This window comes from Mercenaria mercenaria, chromosome 12, assembly GCF_021730395.1.
Source record: "Mercenaria mercenaria strain notata chromosome 12, MADL_Memer_1, whole genome shotgun sequence".
NCBI classification, from domain to species: Eukaryota; Metazoa; Mollusca; class Bivalvia; order Venerida; family Veneridae; genus Mercenaria; species Mercenaria mercenaria.
The window spans coordinates 2,235,119-2,258,433 of NC_069372.1; the positions used below are offsets into that span (position 1 = coordinate 2,235,119).

A 23,315-nucleotide genomic window follows, 5' to 3' on the forward strand; every position below is an offset into this window, starting at 1 on the left:
TGACGCATTTAAAATAAGAGTTTGACTTATTCTGGTATAAATATTTGCAAACTGTTCTAAAACAAGTCAGAATATTTGATTTGTTAACCGATAGATTAACGGTTAAAAATTCGTTCAAAACTGTGACTGTGACCTCCGTTGAGCTACTTTCAGTTTGACTTGTCGCATCAAATTGTGTGTATTACTTAAAGAAAAATACATCATAAATCAAATCTTGGTAAGTTTTCTAATATGAATATTTTTCCTTAAGGTTAGGCATCAGTTTATAATTGAAAATTTATGGTTGTCAGTAAATATATTCATTTTTATCACGCATACAGTGTCTGACAAGTGAATGATGTCGGCAGTGTAAGAAGAGCCTTGATCTACCGTATTGTTTCTTCTTAGCGCTCCCCTTCTGGCGTTTTTACAACAAAATCTTACCCGACTAGGAATTTAATATCCGTAGGCATCATCCGAGTTTCAGAAACTTGTGTATTCACTGTATTGATGTTAATTTTTTTTTTAACCCATGATAATTTTGATTGATCTTTCAAAATGTTCTGGACTTTTATTATTCACGCATATGGCATAATTATGCGTGAATAAAGTCCAGAACATAGGCATATGCGTGAATAGAGACCAGAACATTTTGAAAAATCAGTCAAAATTATCATGGGTTAGTTTTATCGTATAAATACATAATTTATTTTAGGTAAATTGTGAAGGAAGTTCTACAACTTATATTAATCACTCTCGACATCTCATTCCTGATGGAATCCATCACCACAAGGGTATGAGAGAAGAGGCCAGTTTCCCTTTTAATGCTGAGCGCCAAGCAAGTGTAACGATTACTGAATGCATAAAGGGAAGTCATTCCATTAATATGCAAATCTGTAAACCTGTCAATTGTCATTGGAGTAAAATGACAGTATATAGGTGCAATAAATCACCTTTGGTGATGAGCTAGCTTTTCACCGACGGGATTTGTGTGTGTCTGTCCGTGTGGGTGCCAGTACATGGCACTAAAACGTTATACAAGAGAGCTACTGGTACTATTTTTCACATTTTTGGTATGACGCGGCCGGGATCAAACCCACGACCTCCCGTACTGGAAGCGGACGCTCTACCACTAGGCTTTGGGTTAACATCAATACAAAGGATACACAGGTTTCTGAAACACTAAAAATGTACAAAGAACTTGTTTCCAGAATAAAGTCACAGCATTCATTCAGACCCCAGTACGTTAACGGCCCTCGCTTTGAACTGTAACTTCTCATATGACATAATTACTGGTTTGAGCAGACTCTAGAGTGGTTCCAATAGGCTTGAAGCTTTCATCGCAATCGAACTAAAACAAATTAGTATAAAAATAAATAAATAAATTGATGATCGAATAAACAACACCTGGCAGTGTAGCTACATGTATGTAACGCCATATTTTCTTCTGCAGCAGTAACTGTCGATATTAATCAGGCATGCAGCATGTGGTAAGTTGCTGATGGTGATGCCATGCAAAGGTACTTCTAATAGATGCCCCTTTGTTGGTTTTTGCAATGTCCCTGGGGGCGCTAATAAGAAACAATACAGTACTTGATGTCTCTACTGACTGTAATCTGTCTGGTTGCCCCCCTTCCTGCTTGAATAAAATAGGTGGACACAGAGATTCGCTGCCTCCAATTTTGGCCAAAATGAGAGGACATATGTCATGTGCTAAACCAAGACCTCTAGCTCCAAGATCAAGGAAGGTCACTCAAAGGTTAACAATGTCTGTTTTCATGTCCGGTACAAACCTGCAATTCATCAAGGGGTTTTGAAATTACTTGGTACAGATGTCGTAATAAGACAATTGTTGTGCTCAAGACCCAGGCCCCTAGCTCTTAGGTCAAGGTCACACTTGGAGGTCACATATGTAGAACATCATTTTCATGTCTGGTCAATAACTCTACCATCAATCAAGGTATTTCAGAATCACTTGGCACAAAATGTTCCCCATTAATAATGGGGCTTTACCATTATGTCAGAGATGATTTGTCACATGTATACAAGACCACATTTAAAATTCTTATTATAGCATGTGAGAGATCCCTGTATACAAGACCCAGGGCCCTGTGTCAAAGGTCAAGGTCACACTTAGATGTCAAAGATAATGGGTCAATTTTTTTCACTCTGCTTGGCTTGGTTGGATATTTAGGTAACTTAGCACAAAACAGTTGCCATAACAAATTGATTTGTTGCATGTAAGACTCGAACCTCTAATTCAAGGTCAAGGTCACAACAATTTTGGTATTTTCTTTGTCTGGTCTGTAACTTTTTTATGCATTGATGTATATTAAATAACTTTGCATAAATATTCATTTAATTACAAGATAATGTGTCATGTGCAAAGGTCAAGGTCACAGGTACCAAAGTTGACTTTCTTTTTTGTTGGTATGTGATGAAATTACTTCCCTTTTATATGGTAAAGAACAAAACATGTGTTTTTTTCATCAGTTTTCCCACTAATTTAAAAAATGAAATCATGATTATGATGACTGATACTGAAAGATGTAAAAAAGCTATTAACAATAATTGTAGATTTTCAGATTTGCACCCTGGCCAGTGTTTTTTTCAGGCCAATTTGGGGCCAAAGGGTATGCTTTTTTTTCCTAATTTCAAAGCTAAAATTTCTAATGTAAAAGAAAAAAATATTTCTTTTACTTTTTCAACCCAGACTGTACCTATGGAACCTTAAACATATTTGAAACACATATATCAGTATGCTAACTTAATGCATTTATGACCATTTTTATGCCCCTACACATTTATGCGGGGGGCATATAGCGTTGCTGCTGTCCTTACGTCCATCCGTATGTCCCGAAATCTTGTGTGTCCCACACTATTAGCTGATTTACTTCAAACTTTCACAGATCAGCAAGCTTGAAGTCTAGATGACCATAAAGGAAGGAATTTAATCTGTGACTATTTTTACCACAGTTATCAACTTAGGGCCTTTGATAGTTGTTGCTATGTGGAATATAGAGAAAAATCTTTTGTGTCCAACTTTTCCCACACTACTGTAGGCGTACATTTATTGGTGCGGCAAAAATTTAGCCCAAACGCAATTTTTGGTGAAATATCTAATTAATGTGTGGACGTGAATTAGCGCTCTCGCGAGACCGCTAATTTCTAATTTTAGCGCTGTCCGAGATGAGGCTCTCCGAGTCGGAGATTTACGGAGATTCACGAAGATTTTCGGAAATAAACTTTCGGCAATTTTTATGTAATGTGTTTCTGCTGTAATTATACGTCATACTGATTATGAAATCAACTTTCTTCACTGTTAGTCGGCTAAAGAAAGTACGATTTATTTGAAATTATTTACTTAAGTGTTGTACCATAAATCTCTCGAAAATACGATAATTGGTCAGTGAACTTATTGTGAATACTAGTTACTACTAGTAAATATCTGATGATTGATTAAAGTCTAATAAAATTCAGTTTTCATTTGTCATTCCAATCGTAATGTTGCAAAAAAATCCGTAAGCTAAAAACTTTAAAACATGTACCAGGTATGATTTTAAGATAGTGATGATACTTGTATTTTTCAGTGATACTTTCAACTGTGATGTAGCTTTATGTTTACGTACAGTATATAAAGTATATTATTGCCTAGGTGACTGTATTGTCTTCTTGTATTTAATTATAATAATCTACATATTTTATATTTTGTATACTAGTTATAATTGCTGAAATAAAACGAGATTGTCACACATTTTAATCATTGAATCCCCTTTGTCCTACATGCATTTTGTCTTAATATAAACGTTCACACCTTTCCGTAAACGAGCGACTGCAACAACGGACATGCCCGAAGGTGATACAGAAATCGATAACAACTTGATTAGATGAGAAAAAACGCAAACTACAAGCTTAAATATTTTATTTTGCATGATCATATATTTAAAATAATAATATAAACAATAGACAGGAATATCATACGAACCTTAAAATATTAGCAAGCAAGAGTATTTATTTGCAAAAGTTCGAAGAAAACATCATCAGACGAAAATGTACATGAAAATGCTTGGACAAATTAATGCGCGGACACGAAATAGCGCAAATGCGATAGCGCTAAAAGCGCTGTTATTAGTACACCGCTAAAATAAGTAAGTCTACAGTATTAGCCTGATTTGCTCTAACCCTTGCCCTGCTAAATTCCTATAATGAACTTGTCTATCTTTCAATTTGGACAGTACCATTAACTGTTAAAAGGGGTGCTTTTTCCACAAAGATACTGACTGAATGGCGCACAGTGCAGATCTGATCATGATCTGCAATGGTAGAAACAATCTTTTTGGTATGCACCCCTTTTAACAGTTAATGGTTATGTCCAAATTGAAAAATGGACAAGTTCATTATAGAAATTTAGCAGGGAAAGGGTAAAAAAGCAAGAAGAATGTTGATTTTCTCTGTTATTTCAAAAGTGTTACAATTTACTCCATTCTGTGCACTATTTTTGTTAATTTATTAGGATGTCAATACATTTGCTTCTCTGAACACTTTCACACAGCATCCATTTTTTATCAATTTTTGAGAGAAAAATGTTCGCCTGAATAGTGGCAGCAACACACTTTAAAAGGTCCAACATAAGGTGTTGTTGTTAAGCTAATTTTTGCTGTGGCATAATTTTTATTTTATTTTTTTGCGAAAACAAAAGAAAAATGTGAAACCAGCCATGGTTGATAGTTTGTTATTTGTTGCAAAAAAGTCACAAATTGACCAAAATTTAATGATGTGCAATTTACAATGTACATGTACATGTAAGTTTAGAGTCATTAACCTTTAGCTTGCTGTATTTCTAAAATGGACTGGTCCATCATTCAATCTGGGCAATACCATTTATTATTCAAAGGGGTGTTCACTGAAAATTTACTGACTGAACAGCGAACAATGCAGACCATGATCAGCCTGTATGGACATGCAAGCTGATCTTGGTCTGCACTGGTCGCAAAGGTAGAAACAACTGCCATCAGCAGGCTAAAGGTCAAAGAAATCTGTAGATGTTTTAATTATTTTTCTGCAGCAGATTGCCTTTACTCATTTGCCTGTACAGGTACAAATTTATTTTGTCACTAAACCTTCATTTTGTAATTTAAATACTTTTTCTGTAATATTTATCCGAGCATTGAATTTATAAATAAGAAATTGGAGATAGCCAAACAGGATATAGTTTTTTTTTACATGTATATATGCAGGAGTTTTATGATTTGATATCAGGCAATATACAGGTATGTGAATTAGCAATACCTTCAAAACATAATAATTATTATTGAATAATATTCATGATGTACATTAATTAAATTGGAAGTTGTATAGTGAGATATATTTGCTGTAAAACTAAATTTAATAGGGAATTGTTGTTCTATTTAAATATAGATCTACACATATACAAGATTTCTTCTTCTCCAAAAGAGACATTTAAATAAATAGGAGTTTAAAAAGATTCCAGATGAATTGTACATAATCACAGATTTTACACATTTTTAACCAATATATATCTTATTTTATGTAAAAAATGTTTCAGATTGCTATGAGACAGGCAAATTGCAAGTGTTTTTAGCTCACCTGAGCCAAAGGCACAAGGTGAGCTTTTGTGACTACTTGATGACGTTCTGCATTGTATGCATCTACAATTTCTTGTCTGCATGATAGTAGTTTCATTTATGATTTGATTTTAACCAGCCTTATCCCACCATGGGTTCCAGAGTAAAGCCCCTGAAAGGGCAAAAATTGGCTATTTGTCTTGTCTGCATGATAGTGGTTTCATTTTAAATGATTTATGATTTTATTTTAACCAAACTTACACACAACTTGTATCGCCATAAGATCTTGGTTCCATTTTTGAACCAGCCATATTCCCCCATGGGATGTGCATGGTGATCATGGTCTGCACTGTTCGCTATTCAGTCAGTAATTTTTCACTGCACACCCCTTCGGATAATAGATGGTTTTGCCCTAATTGAATGATGGACCAGTCCACTTTAGAAATTGGGAGCAGCACAATCTGACTTCTGAAGACAGGTGGCTCTTAAAGACATGTTGAAATTAGAACAAAAGTCAATCTGTGAAGTTAGCTGATTAGCTGGTTAAAGCAAGTGGCCGCTTAATACAGGTGGTAGCTAAGGCAGGTTTATCTTATATATTTTTTATTTTCTTTTTATTTTCATTTTAGTTAAGAAGTAGGAACAGACTGTAGTGGTTAGTCATGTCTGAATCCAAGGAAATGGAGAAACTACGACTGGTCACCTACCTGTCACCAGGTATACCCGTGGAGATATTCGAGACATTCATGAATTACCAGGAGGAAGTGACAGGTAGAGACGCGTACCTGATCTATGAGTCACGATGGTCAGGACCCCCTGCAGACAGGACTGATCCTTTCACAGCTAACGAGGTTGACATTGGTAAGAATTTGTTCTTAATAATACAGTGGCTATTTTGATTAAGTCATGGGTCAAAACTCCGGTATTGGAGAGTGAAAATACAGTTGAAAGCTTGATATCTTATCTCAAAATCTTTGCTATCTCAAGGAAATGTTCAAGCCCAATCAAAGTTCCATGTCAGTTTTTATGTCTGTCAAGTTCTTCATTCTGGAATTTCAGTTTTGTCAGCCCCTCATTCAAAGTCCCGTTCGTTTAAATCTAGATGTGTTGAAGTAATTTTTTTCCTAAATATTGGCATGATTGTGTGATGCAAATAGAAAATAGATAAAAAAATTAAACAAAATGCATTTCAGATTGCTATGAACCCTAAAATATTTATATTAAAGATGTATATGCTGTGTTAACATATGAATATATATGAGGCAATGGTAACACTGGAACCAAGTGTCATTTTTTAAGCTGAATTTCAGTTACCACGAAGTAAAACACTCACTCCCTTGGAATGCGATATACCGAGTTTCGGTATTGCTAAATGTTGATGTATGTTACAAAATGTGCTCTCATCTTTCTGTCATCTTCACAAAATTCTCAGAGAGTGGATGGCTATTGATTAACTAATAAAAATGTATAGGATTTTCAGCCTATAATCAGTCAGGGATGTAACTGTTTCAAGTTATCGCAGTTTATAACCCATTTGAGATATTTCATAACTTGTTTCAGTTATCATAAAATATCACAAAGCCCTCCTGTGCCAAATCCTCATTTTGAATGTGACTAATGCAATTATTTCCTGAATCCTTGAACTCTTTATCTTTACAGCTATGCAGTAAATTTTTTTATGCAAGGCTGATAAAGTTTTACCCAAAAGGTTTAAAGCTATAAAACTCTTAGCATCCCATTATGCTTATCAGGTCATGATCAGACTAAAAGAGAATTTGGTTTACCACAGATCGCTACTTATTTCACTGTATAGGTCACTTTGTGAGAACAGCAAAAAGACTTTTTTTGAATAACTTACCAGAGTTAACTTACATTTTGTAACTAATACAGGTTATAAAATGCTTGAAAAAATAACTGAAATAGGTTACATAACTTAAAACAGTTACACCCCTGACTGATAATGACTTGTTTTCTGAAACATAGATTATATTAAGTTGATTGCAAATAAAGCTTAGAGGCTATCATTTGTATACCAGTCTCAGAACACAACAATGCCATTGGTCAATTTCATAACTGTTCTCAGAATCTACCAATCATATGCTTGAGTTTGAGACTGGTTTCCAAGCATAGTTTTTTAATGTTGGATCAGTTATGCTTCAGAGGAGAAAACACTTCACAGAGGAGCAGTTATTTAATGAATAAGATTTTGATAACTTTGAAGGGCACGATTTTAGAACCACTGAGTTCAGGACCTTATGTCATTGGAGGATAAACAACTTCTTTCTTAACATTTTAGATACCTGAAAAAAAACATGATTTTGTTATTTTTGCTTGTAGGTGTGACAATTATTCAAAATGGTGTAAGAAGTATATATATATATACTCTTATTATTTACTTGACCCTTTTATATTTTAGCATTTATGGAGAGCACAGATTATCTTAGGCTGGTTAAACATAACAATAAATTCATAGAACTTTGTGGTGTAGGACCAGTCCATGTTCATCCAAAAAACACAGGAAGACCAGTCTACTATAGTGACATCATTATCAATGCCAGAAACAAGTAAGTTGGTTATCTTAGTCTGGTTCTGCTGCTGAATGAATATCTAGATTTTTTAATTGGAGTACCAGTCCTTAATCTGTAGAGAACACTAGGAAAACCAGAGACATCTATAGTGGCATTATTAATTATTACATAACTTCTTATTAAAAATGGCCGGTCCATAGTTTCTGTAATCAACACTGAATTATGCTGTACTTAATTCAAATTTAAAGAAAATAGTTACGGTATGAAATTTTTTTCTGATATGACATGCTTACCGGATTGCTTACATTAGTCGAAACTGCTTTTCTTACCTCAGACAATAGTTCTGGCTATTGATCGGCTAGCTATCCAATTAGTGTATACTAAGCCATTCCACAAAAAAATAACAAAAGAATTTGAGAAAACACTTTAATCTTCAAATTAGGATACGGTTACTCATTTTTGAGGGGAGAAATGTATTATAACGATTTAATTGTATCCAGTTAAAAAAAAAAAAATGTACATTAAAGATTGAAGAGTTCATAAACTTTTTTGCGCTCGATATATGTTAATCTCACCCTTGTCTTTGATTCTCTTTTTTACCTCGATTGTTTGAAATTTTTCAAATAGTAAAGCTTTTGTTGTCGCTTTTTGTCAGCATTGACATCCACATCACCAAAGTTTTGCATGTAAGCAGGATTCTATAAAGCTATTAAGTCAAATACTTTCTGGCTTAATGAAATGACCTTACATCACAAGTATCATAACTCTAGATTTTATTTTGTGAAAATATTGCCCCTTTTTTAACATTAGAAAAATATGTGAAGTTTGGCATATTGAAACATTTCTCAGGAAGTACTTGACCAAATGTTTTCAGCTTTTCATCACATTTTTGGCATCTTGACATGACCTCATATGGCAAATTTCATAACTCTTGCTTACATTTTGGCAAAATTATGCCACTTTTTCCATTTAGAAAATTTTTGCAAAGGTATTATGTGAAACGGCTTCAAATAATTGTGTTATTTTTTGTGCAGGTTGAAATTATAGCCCAGTTACATTTCAGATTAAAGTACAAAGAGTTGCACGATCTTAGAGGCCATACATTTGGATTTAGTTCAAGGAACTCTGTCTCGGGCAGTGTAGTTATGTTGGAACAATTGAAAAAACTCGGACAGGATGCTTCATTCTTCGGGAAAGTTTATGAATCAGGTTGGTTTGTTTAATTAGATTTAGTCACACCAGCATGATTTTAGGTCCTATAGTGACTTTCCCATTTTTTTATGGCGGATTTTTGTTTTTGTTGGGTTTGACGTCACACCAACACAATCATAGGTCATATGGCGACTTTCTAACTTTGGTGGTGGAGGAAAACCCCAAGTGCCCATCTGTGCATTATTTCATCATGGGCGAACAACCGCTCTTCAATAAGACAGCTGTATTGCTTCCTCACGTGTTGCCTTCGCGTTGCTTTCAGTTTAAAGTTTTATGGCAAGTTTCGAAATTTCACTACATCTTCTAAACCCTTATCATGCTGGACAAGATTGAGTTTTCCATTGCAACCAGTGTAGATCATAATCAGCCAGCACAACTGTACAGGCACTGTTTGCTATTCAGTCAGTAAATTTTCAGTGAACACCCCTTTAAAAAATAAGTGGTATTGCCAAAATTGAATGATAGACCAGTCCATTTTAGAAATTTAGCAGGGGAAAGGTTAACTACTGCTCCAATTATTGTTATCAAAGCTCACTTATTGATTGGTCATGGAAAAGGGCAGACGGCTTGTATTTATATATCAGAAAAATACCGGTTTACCTTACAAAAGTATATAATCACATTGAAATGGATGAGGAACATTACAAATTGACTGTCTTAATGCAATGTATCAGTATGTTGATTAAAGCCTAATTATATATTTTCTTATCAACAGGTTCTCATCTTGCTTCTATAAGGAGTGTTTTAGACAGTGATGTGGATGTGGCAGCCGTCGACTCCAATGTTCTCGCAGGTTTTCTACGATCGCATCCAAACTTTAAGGATGATTTACATGTAATTAGCTCGTTAGGACCTCTACCGACATATGCTATAGTGTTTAATACAAGATTATCAGGTAATACCATAAACAGTAGTGTAGAGTTATTCATAATGGTCCTTTAAAAGATCCAGAATCTGTCTTCTTGCATACCAGATGGGGATTTCCGGTATTTTTACCGGTGCTAGAAAAATCCATCTTACACCCCGGGGTGTAAGATGATTCTCGTGCTGTAAATGACGTATTATGAACTACATTTATTTAGAAAATTTATGCAGTAATTTATATTTTATTTCAAAAAAACGGAACAAAAATCCCATACCTTGACATTTCCTCTTTGTTCCAGATAGTATATTTCTCGACTCAAAAAACGTTATTTTATCAAAAATTCATAACGTTACGCTGCACCTGATAAAACAAAACCGGAATTTAACATTGTTATTTGTCTTTGAAACATCATGACATCTTTCCTGTTTACGGACATTGGTTTCCCGCGCTTTGTTTAAATACGCTGCTATAAGAAATAGTTCTAGAAAGAAAGCCGTTTGATTGATATTAATTTCATTACTATTTCTTGAAAATAGTATGCAAGAAAAAGATTCTGTCACTAATTGTAGGTGCAGATGGGAATATCCAGCTCTCTGGTAACTGTTTACGTGGTAACTCGGCAGGAGCCTCATCATCGCCTAGACAGTTACCCACAAGGCCGGAAATTCCCATCTGTCCCTACAACCAGTGAAAGAATCTTATAATATTCACCCGAGGTTCAGTACGAAAGCCCAAAGATCTTCTGTAGGTAAACCATGAAAATACCTGTTAAGTGAAATTTTATTACTTGATCACTGTAACTGTTAAAAATGAGACTGCTGTGAAAGTAATTTTGCTTGCCTTGGAAAAATTACCCGTGATTAGCATTGCCGCTGCCCTCTTAAGCAAATCCTGCATTTACCTGTGTAGAGTCCTGCAGGTATAAATGATATACAAGCAATAAGCTTGAGACAACTACTTAAATGAGCCGTGCCACGGGAAAACCAACATAGTGGCTTTGCAACCAGCATGGATCCAGACCAGCCTGCGCATCCGCGCAGTCTGGTCAGGATCCATGCTGTTCGCTAACAGTTTCTCCAATTCCAATAGGCTTTATAAGCGAACAGCATGGAGCCTGACCAGACTGCGCGGATGCGCAGGCTGGTCTGGATCCATGCTGGTCGCACACCCACTATGTTGGTTTTCTCATGGCACGGCTCAAATATGTTTTAGTGTTTATGTAAAATTATCAGGTTTAATTCAAGATTTTAAGGTCAAAATTAACATTATGTGAGAGATCTTAAAAATTCTAAAAGTTTGCACAATCACCACTGGAGACCTTTTAACTAAAAGCTGCTGGTGAAAGAAACAGTAGAAAATTTAATATGAATGAGTTAATTGTTTACAGAAAAGTTGCGACGTAAATAGAAAATAAGTATGACTTAATGGTTTACAGAAAAAATGCTATATAAATAGTAAATATATATGACTTAATTGTTTACAGAAAGTTTACTATCTAACAAGTAAATATGTACTATGACTTAATTGTTTACAGAAAGTTTACTATCTAACTAGTAAATATGTACTGACTTAATTGTTTACAGAAAGTTTACTATCTAACTAATAAATATGTATGACTTGTTTACAGAAAGTTTATTATCTAACTAGTAAATATGTATGACTTAATTGTTTACAGAAAAATTGCAATCTCAGATCACGAAAGGATTTCTTGGCATGACCAAATCGATGAAGTGGAATGCGCAGCTGCAGAACCATGGGATATCTGGATTTTTGCCGATAGATTCCTCACATTACGATATCGAAAAAGATCTGAAAACTGCCATCGGCAAACTCTCAATGTCGTCTACTTATTATTAGATTATTGAATTTGTTATATTTATGATATATATTTTACCATAAATTATATAAGTATTAATCAGAATCCAAAATAATGTAGAAATTTATGTGATAATTGTAGCACAGTCTGGACTGTCTTATGTGACTATCCATGGGAATCAGGAGAAAAATGTTGTACAAGACGGATGGTGTTATAACATAGACATGTAACTGCCTACCATTAAATATATGTGGATTATCTTATAAATGTTGTTTGTTTTGGAAAAATTAATGGCTTCTAGACTGGTCAAGAAAGACAACTCTAGATGAATAGATAGGTTGGAGTTTTAATTTTGGCAGTTTGTAAAAGGTTGCTATTAACAGACAAATTATAGTTTTATCTATTCATTTGTGGCATTATATTGCAAGGTCAGTAGTTATTTAAGCAAGAGAGTCATTATTAACATAGTTTTATTGTAAAATGAAACATACTGAAGGGAAAATGGTCAGGTAAGACAGGAAGTCATTGGAAACAGGATTGCTAAGGCAGTCAAGACTGTACATGTACATACTTGTTGTATTGCTTTCACATCATTTCGTTGTTTTTGTGACCCCTAAAATTTTTTTGTAGGGGCACTTAAGAGCTGCCCTTGTTCGTACTTCTGTCCGTCTGTCCGAATTTGTGTTGTGCAGATTTCAAAAGGTATAATGACCTGGAGTCATCAAACCTCGAAGGATTATTATTCAGCATGTGAAGTTATGCACCTGGTGTTTTAATTGGGATTTTACACAGTCAAACAAGAGTTATGGCCCTTGGCTTAGTCAAAAATATGCATACAGTGGCAGAAAGTGGGGCACCAGTGTCCTATGGACACACATATATTTATATGATTATGCTTTTTTGAAAGTTTAAAAGTGATTGGTCTTTGTAGTTTATACATAATTTGTGTTAAAGGTAGAAATTAACATAAAATCAATATCAATATATAAACAGTTTTTCTTAAGTTTTACAGTACTATTACAAAGTTACTTATATCAGAGTGACCTTGGTTCTTGCATGAAAAAGGTGCCAAAATTTGCAAAAGGCGAGTTCCATTTAGAATTCAGTGCAACTGTTGACATGCAATGTTAGTCAATACCAAAATTATGCTTTCTTAATGGATCAGAGGGCCACTGGCTGTGTGGAACAGGTTACTGACTTCAAAACACTTGCCATCCACTGTTCTGGTCTGAAACCTCACTTGAGGTGTTCAATTCTTCAGACAGCTAGCTTCCTAAAGGTCGATGAGTCGACCTAAGGGCCTGCTCCTGCCTGAAACAAAGCACGGGAGGACACCTAGGATCTTCCTTCACTATCAAAAGCTGGGATAATGAATAAATGCATTAAAGATCAAAATTATTAATATTTTTTAGCTCACCTGTCACAAAGTGACAAGGTGAGCTTTTGTGATCGCGCGGCGTCCGTCGTCCGTGCGTGCGTCCGTGCATAAACTTTTTGCTTGTGACCACTCTAGAGGTCACATTTTTCATGGGATCTTTATGAAAATTGGTCAGAATGTTCATCTTGATGATATCTAGGTCAAGTTCGAAACTGGGTCACGTGCGGTCAAAAACTAGGTCAGTAGATCTAAAAATAGAAAAACCTTGTGACCTCTCCAGAGGCCATATTTTTCATGAGATCTTCATGAAAATTGGTCAGAATGTTTATCTTGATGATATCTAGGTCAAGTTCGAGACTGGGTCACGTCGGGTCAAAAACTAGGTCAGTAGGTCTAAAAATAGAAAAACCTTGTGACCTCTCTAGAGGCCATATTTCTCAATGGATCTTCATGAAAATTGGTCAGAATGTTCATCTTGATGATATCTAGGTCAGGTTCGAAACTGGGTCACGTGCGGTCAAAAACTAGGTCAGTAGATCTAAAAATAGAAAAACCTTGTGACCTCTCTAGAGGCCATATTTTTCATGAGATCTTCATGAAAATTGGTCAGAATGTTCATCTTGATGATATCTAGGTCTAGTTCGAAACTGGGTCACATGGGGTCAAAAACTAGGTCAGTAGGTCTAAAAATAGAAAAACCTTGTCACCTCTCTAGAGGCCATATTTCTCAATGGATCTTCATGAAAATTGGTCAGAATGTTCATCTTGATGATATCTAGGTCAAGTTTGAAACTGGGTCATGTGGGGTCAAAAACTAGGTCAGTAGATCTAAAAATAGAAAAACCTTGTGACCTCTCTAGAGGCCATATTTTTCAAGAGATCTTCATGAATATTGGTCAGAATGTTCATCTTGATGATATCTAGGTAAAGTTCGAAACTGGGTCACGTGGGGTCAAAAACTAGGCAGTAGGTCTAAAAATAGAAACACCTTGTGACCTCTCTAGAGGCCATATTTCTCAATGGATCTTCATGAAAATTGGTCAGAGTGTTCATCTTGATGATATTTAGGTCAAGTTCGAAACTGGGTCACGTGGGGTCAAAAACTAGGTCAGTAGGTCTAAAAATAGAAAAACCTTGTGACCTCTCTAGAGGCCATATTTTTCAAGATATCTTCATGAATGTTAGTGAGAATGTTCATCTTGATGATATCTAGGTCAAGTTCGAAACTGGGTCACGTGGGGTCAAAAACTAGGTCAGTAGGTCTAAAAATAGAAAAACCTTGTGACCTCTCTAGAGGCCATATTTCTTAATGGATCTTCATGAAAATTGGTCAGAATGTTCACCTTGATGATATCTAGATCAGATTTGAAACTGGGTCACGTGCGGTCAAAAACTAGGTCAGTAGGTCTGAAAATAGAAAACATTTTGTGACCTCTCTAGAGGCCATATTTTTCATGGGATCTTTATGAAAATTGGTCAGAGTGTTCACCTTGATGATATCTAGGTCAGGTTTGAAACTGGGTCACGTGCGGTCAATAACTAGGTCAGTAGATCTAAAAATTGAAAAACCTTGTGACCTCTTTAGAGGCCATATTTTTCAAGAGATCTTTATGAAAATTGGTCAGAATGTTCACCTTGATGATATCTAGGTCAAGTTTGAAACCAATTCACGTGCGGTCAAAAACTAGGTCAGTAGGTCTAAAAATAGAAAAACCTTTTGATGTCTCTAGAGGCCATATTTCTCAATGGATCTTCATGAAAATTAATGAGAATGATCAGCTTGATGTAATCTAGGTCAAGTTCATAACTGGGTCATGTGCGGTCAAAAACTAGGTCAGTAGGTCGAAAAATAGAAAAACCTTGTGACCTCTCTAGAGGCCTTATTTTTCACGAGATCTTCATGAAAATTGGTGAGAATGTTCACCTTGATGATATCTAGGTCAAGTTTAAAAGTTGTTCACGTGCCTTCAAAAACTAGGTCATTAGGTCAAATAATAGAAAAACCTTGTGACCTCTCTAGAGGTCATATTTTTCAATGGATCTTCATAAAAATTGGTCAGAATTTTTTATCTTGATGATATCTAGGTCACATATGCTCAAAAACTAGGTCACTATGTCAAATAATAGAAATAACGACGTCATACTCAGTTCAACACTGGGTCATGTGGGGATAGGTGAGCGATTCAGGACCATCATGGTCCTCTTGTTTATCATACTGCTTTGTTAAAATGTTAAAACAGGAACATTTTAGTTTCAACAGATAAGCTTTTGGTGCAATTGGGTATTTACCCATCACTTTTTGTCTGAATTGGGAATTTGAAATCTGAAATGGGTAAAAATAATATTACCCAGCCTTTTCAGAAGTAATTGGATATTTGCTAAATTAGTCCAGTTGGCCTATTAATATGTACTGTATTTAGCAGAAGAAAAATTTCTATACCAGTATATATTTTTTAATAAATATATTCATGATTGAACTCTCCTGAAAATGTTCATCAAACAGTCTTAATCACTCAACAACTAATTTATTTTCTAAAAATACAAGCAATATAGATCTATAAGAAAAATGCATACACAATTTCCAAATATTCTTTGTTCTGTTTTTAATTAATATAATATAAATAATAATAAATGATACATAAATGGCCGACTTGACCCGGCCAAGTTCGCAGAGGTGCACTTTTGGGGCCATATATGATATCCCAAATGATGTAAGATGTATCGGTAACATTATATCATCACAAACAGATAACTGTCTTTGTTGAACAATAAAATATCTTTCTATTTTGATTGTTTGTGCTGCAACAATGTTTTTTTCTGCGACCTTTTTTGGTTTAGGTCATTTTATCGGCGTAATTGTTTACAAAAGCGTCCAAATAACAACGATCAGACTGAATGGTCCTGTGATTTTTCTGATAAATAGCAACCTGTTCTGCTGTAGGGTATAACCAGTCTGTTGTCTAGCGTTAAAGTCCCAACATGATTTTTAATGAATTGGGTATTAGGAATTTTAATTGCGTTTCAGTAAGCACGCTGTATGAATTCAGTTGGGCTTTTTGCAACTTAAATTGCATAAATACTCAAATATGCAGCTTATCTGGAGCTCTGTTTCAATGTGTCACATTCCGTTGTTAGAACATAATTGTGTTAGTATTTTCTTGTGATGGGTTTGCAGGAAGTTATTGTTTTCAATGTTGTTGCTATTGTTATGTATTGAAGTTATCTAAAGTTAAGCATTGGACAGATTGAGATATTAACCTTACCCTGCTCAATTTCTAAAATGGACTAGTCCATCATTCAATTTTGGGTAATACCATTTATTATTCGAAGATGGTTTCACTGAAAATTTACTGTCTTAATAGCGAACAGTGCAGACCATTATCAACCTGCATGGATGTGCAGGCTGATCATGATCTACACTGGTTGCAAGGGCAGAATCAATCGTGTTCAGCATGAAAAGGGTTAATATTTGAACTTGTACTTTTTACAAATCAAGACATAATATTAGGTGTCTGCTGATCAGCCTAGTAGCTGTGCTGTATATAATGAATGTACATGGTTTTGAACTAGAAAATTATGTTTTAGGAGTGCTTTTTGAATTTGCATCTAAATTTCATTAAAATTGCAATGCTTGAAGTTTGACATCACAGGTAATATTATGTGTACCAGTATAAATGCATGTATAAAATTCTCAACCTGTTTTAACTATAAAAATTTTGCACAGGCATTTTTCTGATGTTAGTTGTTTTGGTCTTACACATACAGATATTCTGAAGTTAAAATATATTTTGGGCAAAAAAAGATCAGATTGGACTTAAATAAATTCACACTGCTGGAATGTACAGTTTAAAAGTAAAATATATATGTGTGTGTCTTGGAGCAAACTCCATTTGTAATAATTTAATCAACGAAAAGTATGATGAAAAGTTCTTTTGAAGCTTTTTGACTTGTTGTGTAAAATTTAAGCTTTGTTAGATATAAATCTCACTTGTTCTAGAGAGCTGTTAAAAACCACTGCATTGTTACATACTGTCAAACCTGTTTTAGCAGCCAGTCAATAGAGTGACATAATCTGCTACTTAAGAGAGGTGGAAATTTGAACAAAAAGTCAATTTGGGAGTAAGCTGATTGGCTGCTTAAGGCAAGTGGCTGCTTAATGCAGGTGGCCAGTAAGACAGGTTCAAGTGTACTAGAATACAGCATAGGAATTTTTGTTATTCTCCCATGTCAAATTGCAAAAAAACTCATTTGGATGAAATTAAGTGCTGAACACCAAATACATTAACTTGAATAATGTTAGTTAATTGTGCTATCAAGTGAAGTTTGGTCCCAATCACAGTGGCAAATCATACGTTTTTCCCAAAAAAAATTTAAGCTGACATTTCCAAAAGTAAAAAAACTTTTTGACGTAAGACTGTCCCCATGGAAACTTTCACATATTCTACCTTGTACAAAGTACAGAATACTCAAGTTAAGTGCAACAGTGTGGTTCTGTGAAATGGAAGTGTTATTTTAAAGAACAGTGCTAATTTTTATCTCACCTGTCACAAAGTGACAAGGTGAGCTTTTGTGATCGCGCAGCGTCCGTCCATCCGTGCGTGCGTCCGTGCGTAAACTTTGCTTGTGACCACTCTAGAGGTCACATTTTTGATGAGGTCTTTATGAAAATTGGTCAGAATGTTCAGTTTGATGATATCTAGGTCAAGTTGGAAACTGGGTCATGTGCGGTCAAAAACTAGGTCAGTAGGTCTAAAAATAGAAAAACCTTGTGACCTCTCTAGAGGCCATATATTTCACAACATCTTCATGAAAATTGGTCAGAATGATCACCTTGATGATATCTAGGTCAAGTTTGAAACTGGGTCACGTGCCTTCAAAAACTAGGTCAGTAGGTCAGATAATAGAAAAACCTTGTGACCTCTCTGAAGGCCATATTTTTCATGGGATCTGTATGAAAGTTGGTCTGAATGTTCATCTTGATGATATCTAGGTCAAGTTCGAAACTGGGTCACGTGCTATCAAAAACTAGGTCAGTAGGTCCAAAAATAGAAAAACCTTGTGACCTCTCTAGAGGCCATACTTTTAAATGGATCTTCATAAAGATTGGTCAGAATGTTCATCTTGATGATATCTAGGTCAAGTTCGAAACTGGGTCACGTGCCTTCAAAATGTAGGTCAGTAGGTCAAATAATGAAAAAACCTTGTGACCTCTCTAGAGGCCATATTTTTCATGGGATGTGTATGAAAGTTGGTCTGAATGTTCATCTTGATGATATATAGGTCAAGTTTGAAACTGGGTCAACTGAGATCAAAAACTAGGTCAGTAGGTCTTAAAATAGAAAAACCTTGTGACCTCTCTAGAGGCCATACCCTTGAATGGATCTTCATGAAAATTGGTCAGACTGTTCATCTTGATGATATCTAGGTCAAGTTTGAAAACTGGGTCACGTGCCTTCAAAAACTAGGTCAGTAGGTCAGATAATAAAAAAACGTTGTGACCTCTCTAGAGGCCATACTTTTCATGGGATCTGTATGAAAATTGGTCTGAATGTTCATCTTGATGATATCTAGTCATGATCAAGTTTGAAACTGGGTCAACTGCGGTCAAAAACTAGGTCAGTAGGTCTAAAATTAGAAAACTCTTTTGACCTCTCTAGAGGCCATATTTTTCAATAGATCTTCATGAAAATTGGTCTGAATGTTCACCTTGATGATATCTAGGTCAGTTTCGAAACAGGGTCAGGTACCTTCGAAAACTAGGTCAATAGGTCAAATAATAGAAAAACGTTGTGACCTCTCTAGAGGCCATATTTTTCAATGGATCTTCATGAAAAGTAGTCAGAATTTTTATCTTGATGATATCTAGATCAAATTCAAAACTGGGTCACATGAGCTCAAAAACTAGGTCACTATGTCAAATAATAGAAAAAACGACGTCATACTCAAAACTGGGTCATGTGGGAACAGGTGAGCGATTCAGGACCATCATGGTCCTCTTGTTTAATTTTTATGACAAAACTGCTGATATTTTTGAGTATTATTTGTGTCAGAGTATTGAATTGCTAAAAAATGTTGATTTTGAAAAAAAAAATCTGTCCAGGTTTAATATAGTAAAAGAAAGAAGACGGCTCAAGTTTGCAATGTGTTTCGTATTAAAATACTTCTTTGGGCAAACATACAATACATGTTTATACAAACATGTATGACGTCATGACCAGGTCCAGGTTTAATTGAATATAGATATACTACTGTGGTTGTTCATAATTACGAGTATATTTTCTTACATATTAAGGAATGGATATTTTTATAGCAGAATATTTTCATTGAAGTTTATCATCATATAGACTGTAACATATCAATTACTATGAAATCATTCAATTTTGAGGGGACAAAATTTTGGTTTTGGCCAAAATGGCTGTTTTGAGGGGATAAGAATTTGTGGACTTTGACCTTTAACCATTACCCTGCTTAATTTCTATAATGAACTTATCCTACATTTCAGTTTGGACAGTAATGATTAACTGTTAAAAGGGGTGCTTACCAAAAAGATACTGGCTGAATGGTGAACAGTGCAGATCATAATCAGCCTGCACATCCGTGCAGTGTGATCATGATCTGCACTGGTCGCAAAGGCAGAATCAATCGTGTCCAGCATGATAAGGGTTAACTAAGTAACAGAATCCATTAAAATTAGTCCACCACAGTATATTAAATATTTGAAATTTAAACATGTTTAGTTCTTTTTTTTCTGTAGAAAGTTACTGTGTAATACAGGTTATGAGTTGGGTACATTTTATGTAAGTACTTATAAATCTTAAACTGTGAAAATTATGTTTATTGGGAATTGCAAACACACGGGTCTTATATGTTTATTGTTTAGAACCCAGAGGAATTGTAAATGTTGTAATGCATAGATATATATAGTATTATTTTTGGTACAATTACATATTGTAAATTTAATTTTATTTGAATTGGCAGTTAATGGTTTCTTAAATAATTATATGTCAAGATTATCAAGTAAGCCATTGGTGATCAAATACATTAACTGTGAATGTAATAAGTCTAAAATGTATTTTCCAGTTGCCATGGTGACTGTTGCAAACGGTTCTTACTTATATATGTAGACAAATTGTATTTGAAGTTTGCTTTTTCCAGTTTTTTTTTTTTAAACTTGTTCAAGTGGGTTCTGAATACTCATTCAGTAATGACACACTTTTCACTAACCCAAAATATTAAATTTTAAAATCGGGGATTATCCGAGTTAATAAAATTTCATCATGATTACAAAATGTTCTTTTTAAAACTACAATATTTTTCGAAGCAGTAAACAACTTTAAAAATCTTTATAGCCAGTATTTTATATACTTAAATTAAATTTTGTGCTTTTAAAATTGATGTTGTAGAATATTGAAAAAACAAATTAGCCAACATGTTGCTGATATCATATTTTTGACAGAATACTAGTCTAAGTTTGACTGCATTATTTTCAAAAATCAAAATTACAGTTTTTCTGGTCGTAGATTAAGTTGCATGTAGAAAGCGCATATTGTTTGAAGTGTGTATTTATGAAGACAAAAGTCTGGCACTTTCTTATCTTTTTTGTGGACTTTCTTATCTTTTTTGTGTGGACTCAACTCTGCGTAACTCAGGTCACTGAAACACCTTATACACATGTACACTCGATATTAACATATCATATAATTGTCGAACAACTGTTTTTTTTGCCTCAACTACTTGAAAAAACCATGCACATTAGCTTGGAGTCCAAATAGGTGCAGAAAGGTTACTCATTTTTACGATTTTACGCCAAGCATTGATACTGCCACTCTAAACCTGTGTGTAATAGACTAGAAACCTTTGACTTGTATGATCATCCTGATTAAACTTATTATGCAACCTTGGTGACAAAAGAAGGCATATTTTGTGTGTTAAGATTTCTGATTGTTTTTTAACAGTGCATAAGTAACTCCTGAATGGAAAATATAATAGGGCATTGTTACATTGCATTTCAAAATTTGATATTGATCATGTTTTCTCTTTTTGATGAAGCATTATGGACCTTTATGTTTAATTTACATTTATTAAAGTTCTTACAAGTATACTGTTTGTTTTAAGCCAGTTTCTAGGGTATTTTTTGGTGCATTTTCTACTCAGTAATTTTTTAAGTTTTTTGAGAGTCTTTCGTCTTGGAGACATATATATTGATCTCTGTTTGTCTGTCTGTCAGCCAATTCCTCTGTATTAAATGTGAGGCATAATTGTACTGTTTGAAAAACTAAAATAAAATAAAAACAGCTTTATGAAAGAATTATCTGGCATTTTAAAATACTTATGCCATCTGTAAATGATGTAGGCAAGTTCTGTTAATTAAGTGTTACTCAAACAATAAAAATGACATATAAATTTGGATTTTTTACATTATCTTACTCTAAGCATTAAAAAGCTGAATGTGAGGACACTGTCTTTTAAGAGTAGAAAGTTCTTGATATGATGGTTACCACAACAGACTGTGAGTCACAAATATGTCTGACATATCATGGGCCCAAGTTTATAAAATAAAAGTTTGAAGACCAGTCTTGCGAAGAAAGCCTGTCACTGGTCAATGGTCAATTTTATGACTGATTTAAGAATCAACCAATGGCATGCTTGACATTTTAGACTGGTCACCATCTTTCGATTCTTATATCCTGTACGGCCATGGTACATATATATTTTATTGAAAGTGTATATTTTCGATGGTTATTGTTATTATACCAAGGTTGATATTGATGTTAATAAAGTATTGTTTAAGCACAACTTCCTGCTTGCTCTTTTATCACCAAGAAGTTACAGTTATACAACTTCCTTTTGGCGAATCCTTGTGAAATTTTCCACTCCATCCCACTATCCCACCAACCCAGAACAGCTTCATCTTCCTTCACTTTGTTCAGGGTTAGTTGTTAGTATAGGTGGATGGTTTGGCGTCCATTGCCCTGTGTCAATTTTTGCTTAAACATATTCTGCTCTGAAAACTTCTGGTCAGAATTACACCAAACATGGTCTGTAGCATCCTGGCATAGACCGCTTAGGATGATTTAAATAGTTCAGCTTGAGTCCTTTTAGGGTCGCTAAAGCTAAAAAAGAAAATAATAACTTCCTCTCATGAATCTGGGCCGTCGGAGCTAACTCGGGAACTTCTCACAACCAGTATGTACTGACCTCTCAAATTTGTTAAGATGATTGCACTCTATCCTTTGTTGAGGCAACTGGGTTGTTAAGAGTTTAAAAAATAGAATAATCCATTAAACGACTTCTTCTTACGAACCAGAAGATGAGATGTATCTTCACCGAACTTGATCAGTAGCATCCTTAAATGGTTCTCCCTGTCCTATAAAATAGTATTGCTTGCCCCCCTCATCCCCCACCACCACAACCCTTAGCGTTTGTCAAAGTTAAAAACAGGAAAAATGCCTCTAAGTGGCTTCGAGTGAATCGCTTTATAGATATTCACCAAACTTGGTCAATAACATCCCTGAAAATACGTTTTTAATTTCCTTTAAAGTCGTTCTGGTTGACTGCACTTTGAGAAATTTTTAAAAGTAGAACCTTTAATTTACTTCTCTTGAACTACTTGATGGATGCTTGATTTCCTCTTTACCACGGATCTATGTATCATAATTTAGAATTAATGATTTTCACAAGTAACAAAACTGTTGCATATATGAAACATGTCATCACTTATATTCAAGGTCAAGACCAGGAAAGAGTATTTAGGACCATCATGGCCCTCTTGATTGTATCCTTGTGCCGGCCATTTCCACCGCCCTCTCATCAACCCGCCTCTGGTGAAATGTCACCAGTTAAAAATACAAAATCGCAAACATCACTTCAGATTTGTTTTCTAAATTAAAATGCAGAAATTCTTCTATGATGCAAAAAAGCATAAAAATACTGGTGCAGGATCTAAAGGTCA

At 34.8% G+C, this 23,315-nt stretch overlaps 1 protein-coding gene across 2 annotated transcripts; it reads left to right on the top strand.

The window, feature by feature from the left end:
• The first annotated feature begins 86 nt into the window (after positions 1-86).
• Positions 87-22,159, top strand: LOC123533623 (uncharacterized). 2 transcript variants are annotated; one of them, XM_053518972.1, is made up of 6 exons: positions 87-217; positions 6,194-6,425; positions 7,981-8,128; positions 9,156-9,301; positions 10,020-10,199; positions 11,845-22,159. In XM_053518972.1, the coding sequence occupies exons 2-6, from the start codon at positions 6,227-6,229 to the stop codon at positions 12,024-12,026; spliced, it is 855 nt and encodes a 284-aa protein (XP_053374947.1). In that variant the 5' UTR covers positions 87-217; positions 6,194-6,226; the 3' UTR covers positions 12,027-22,159. The 2 variants fall into 2 exon arrangements, with proteins under 2 accessions (XP_053374947.1, XP_053374948.1); XM_053518973.1 differs by lacking the exon at positions 87-217 and adding an exon at positions 5,515-5,604.
• The last annotated feature ends 1,156 nt before the right edge of the window (positions 22,160-23,315 follow it).

Bases quoted from the DNA above. Each gene is read 5' to 3' on its own strand.
- LOC123533623 (XM_053518972.1), top strand. From the start codon at position 6,227: ATGTCTGAATCCAAGGAAATGGAGAAACTACGACTGGTCACCTACCTG. The intron at 8,129-9,155 runs GTAAGTTGGTTA...GTTACATTTCAG, and splicing joins ATTATCAATGCCAGAAACAA to ATTAAAGTACAAAGAGTTGC. The intron at 10,200-11,844 runs GTAATACCATAA...AATTGTTTACAG, and splicing joins GTTTAATACAAGATTATCAG to AAAAATTGCAATCTCAGATC.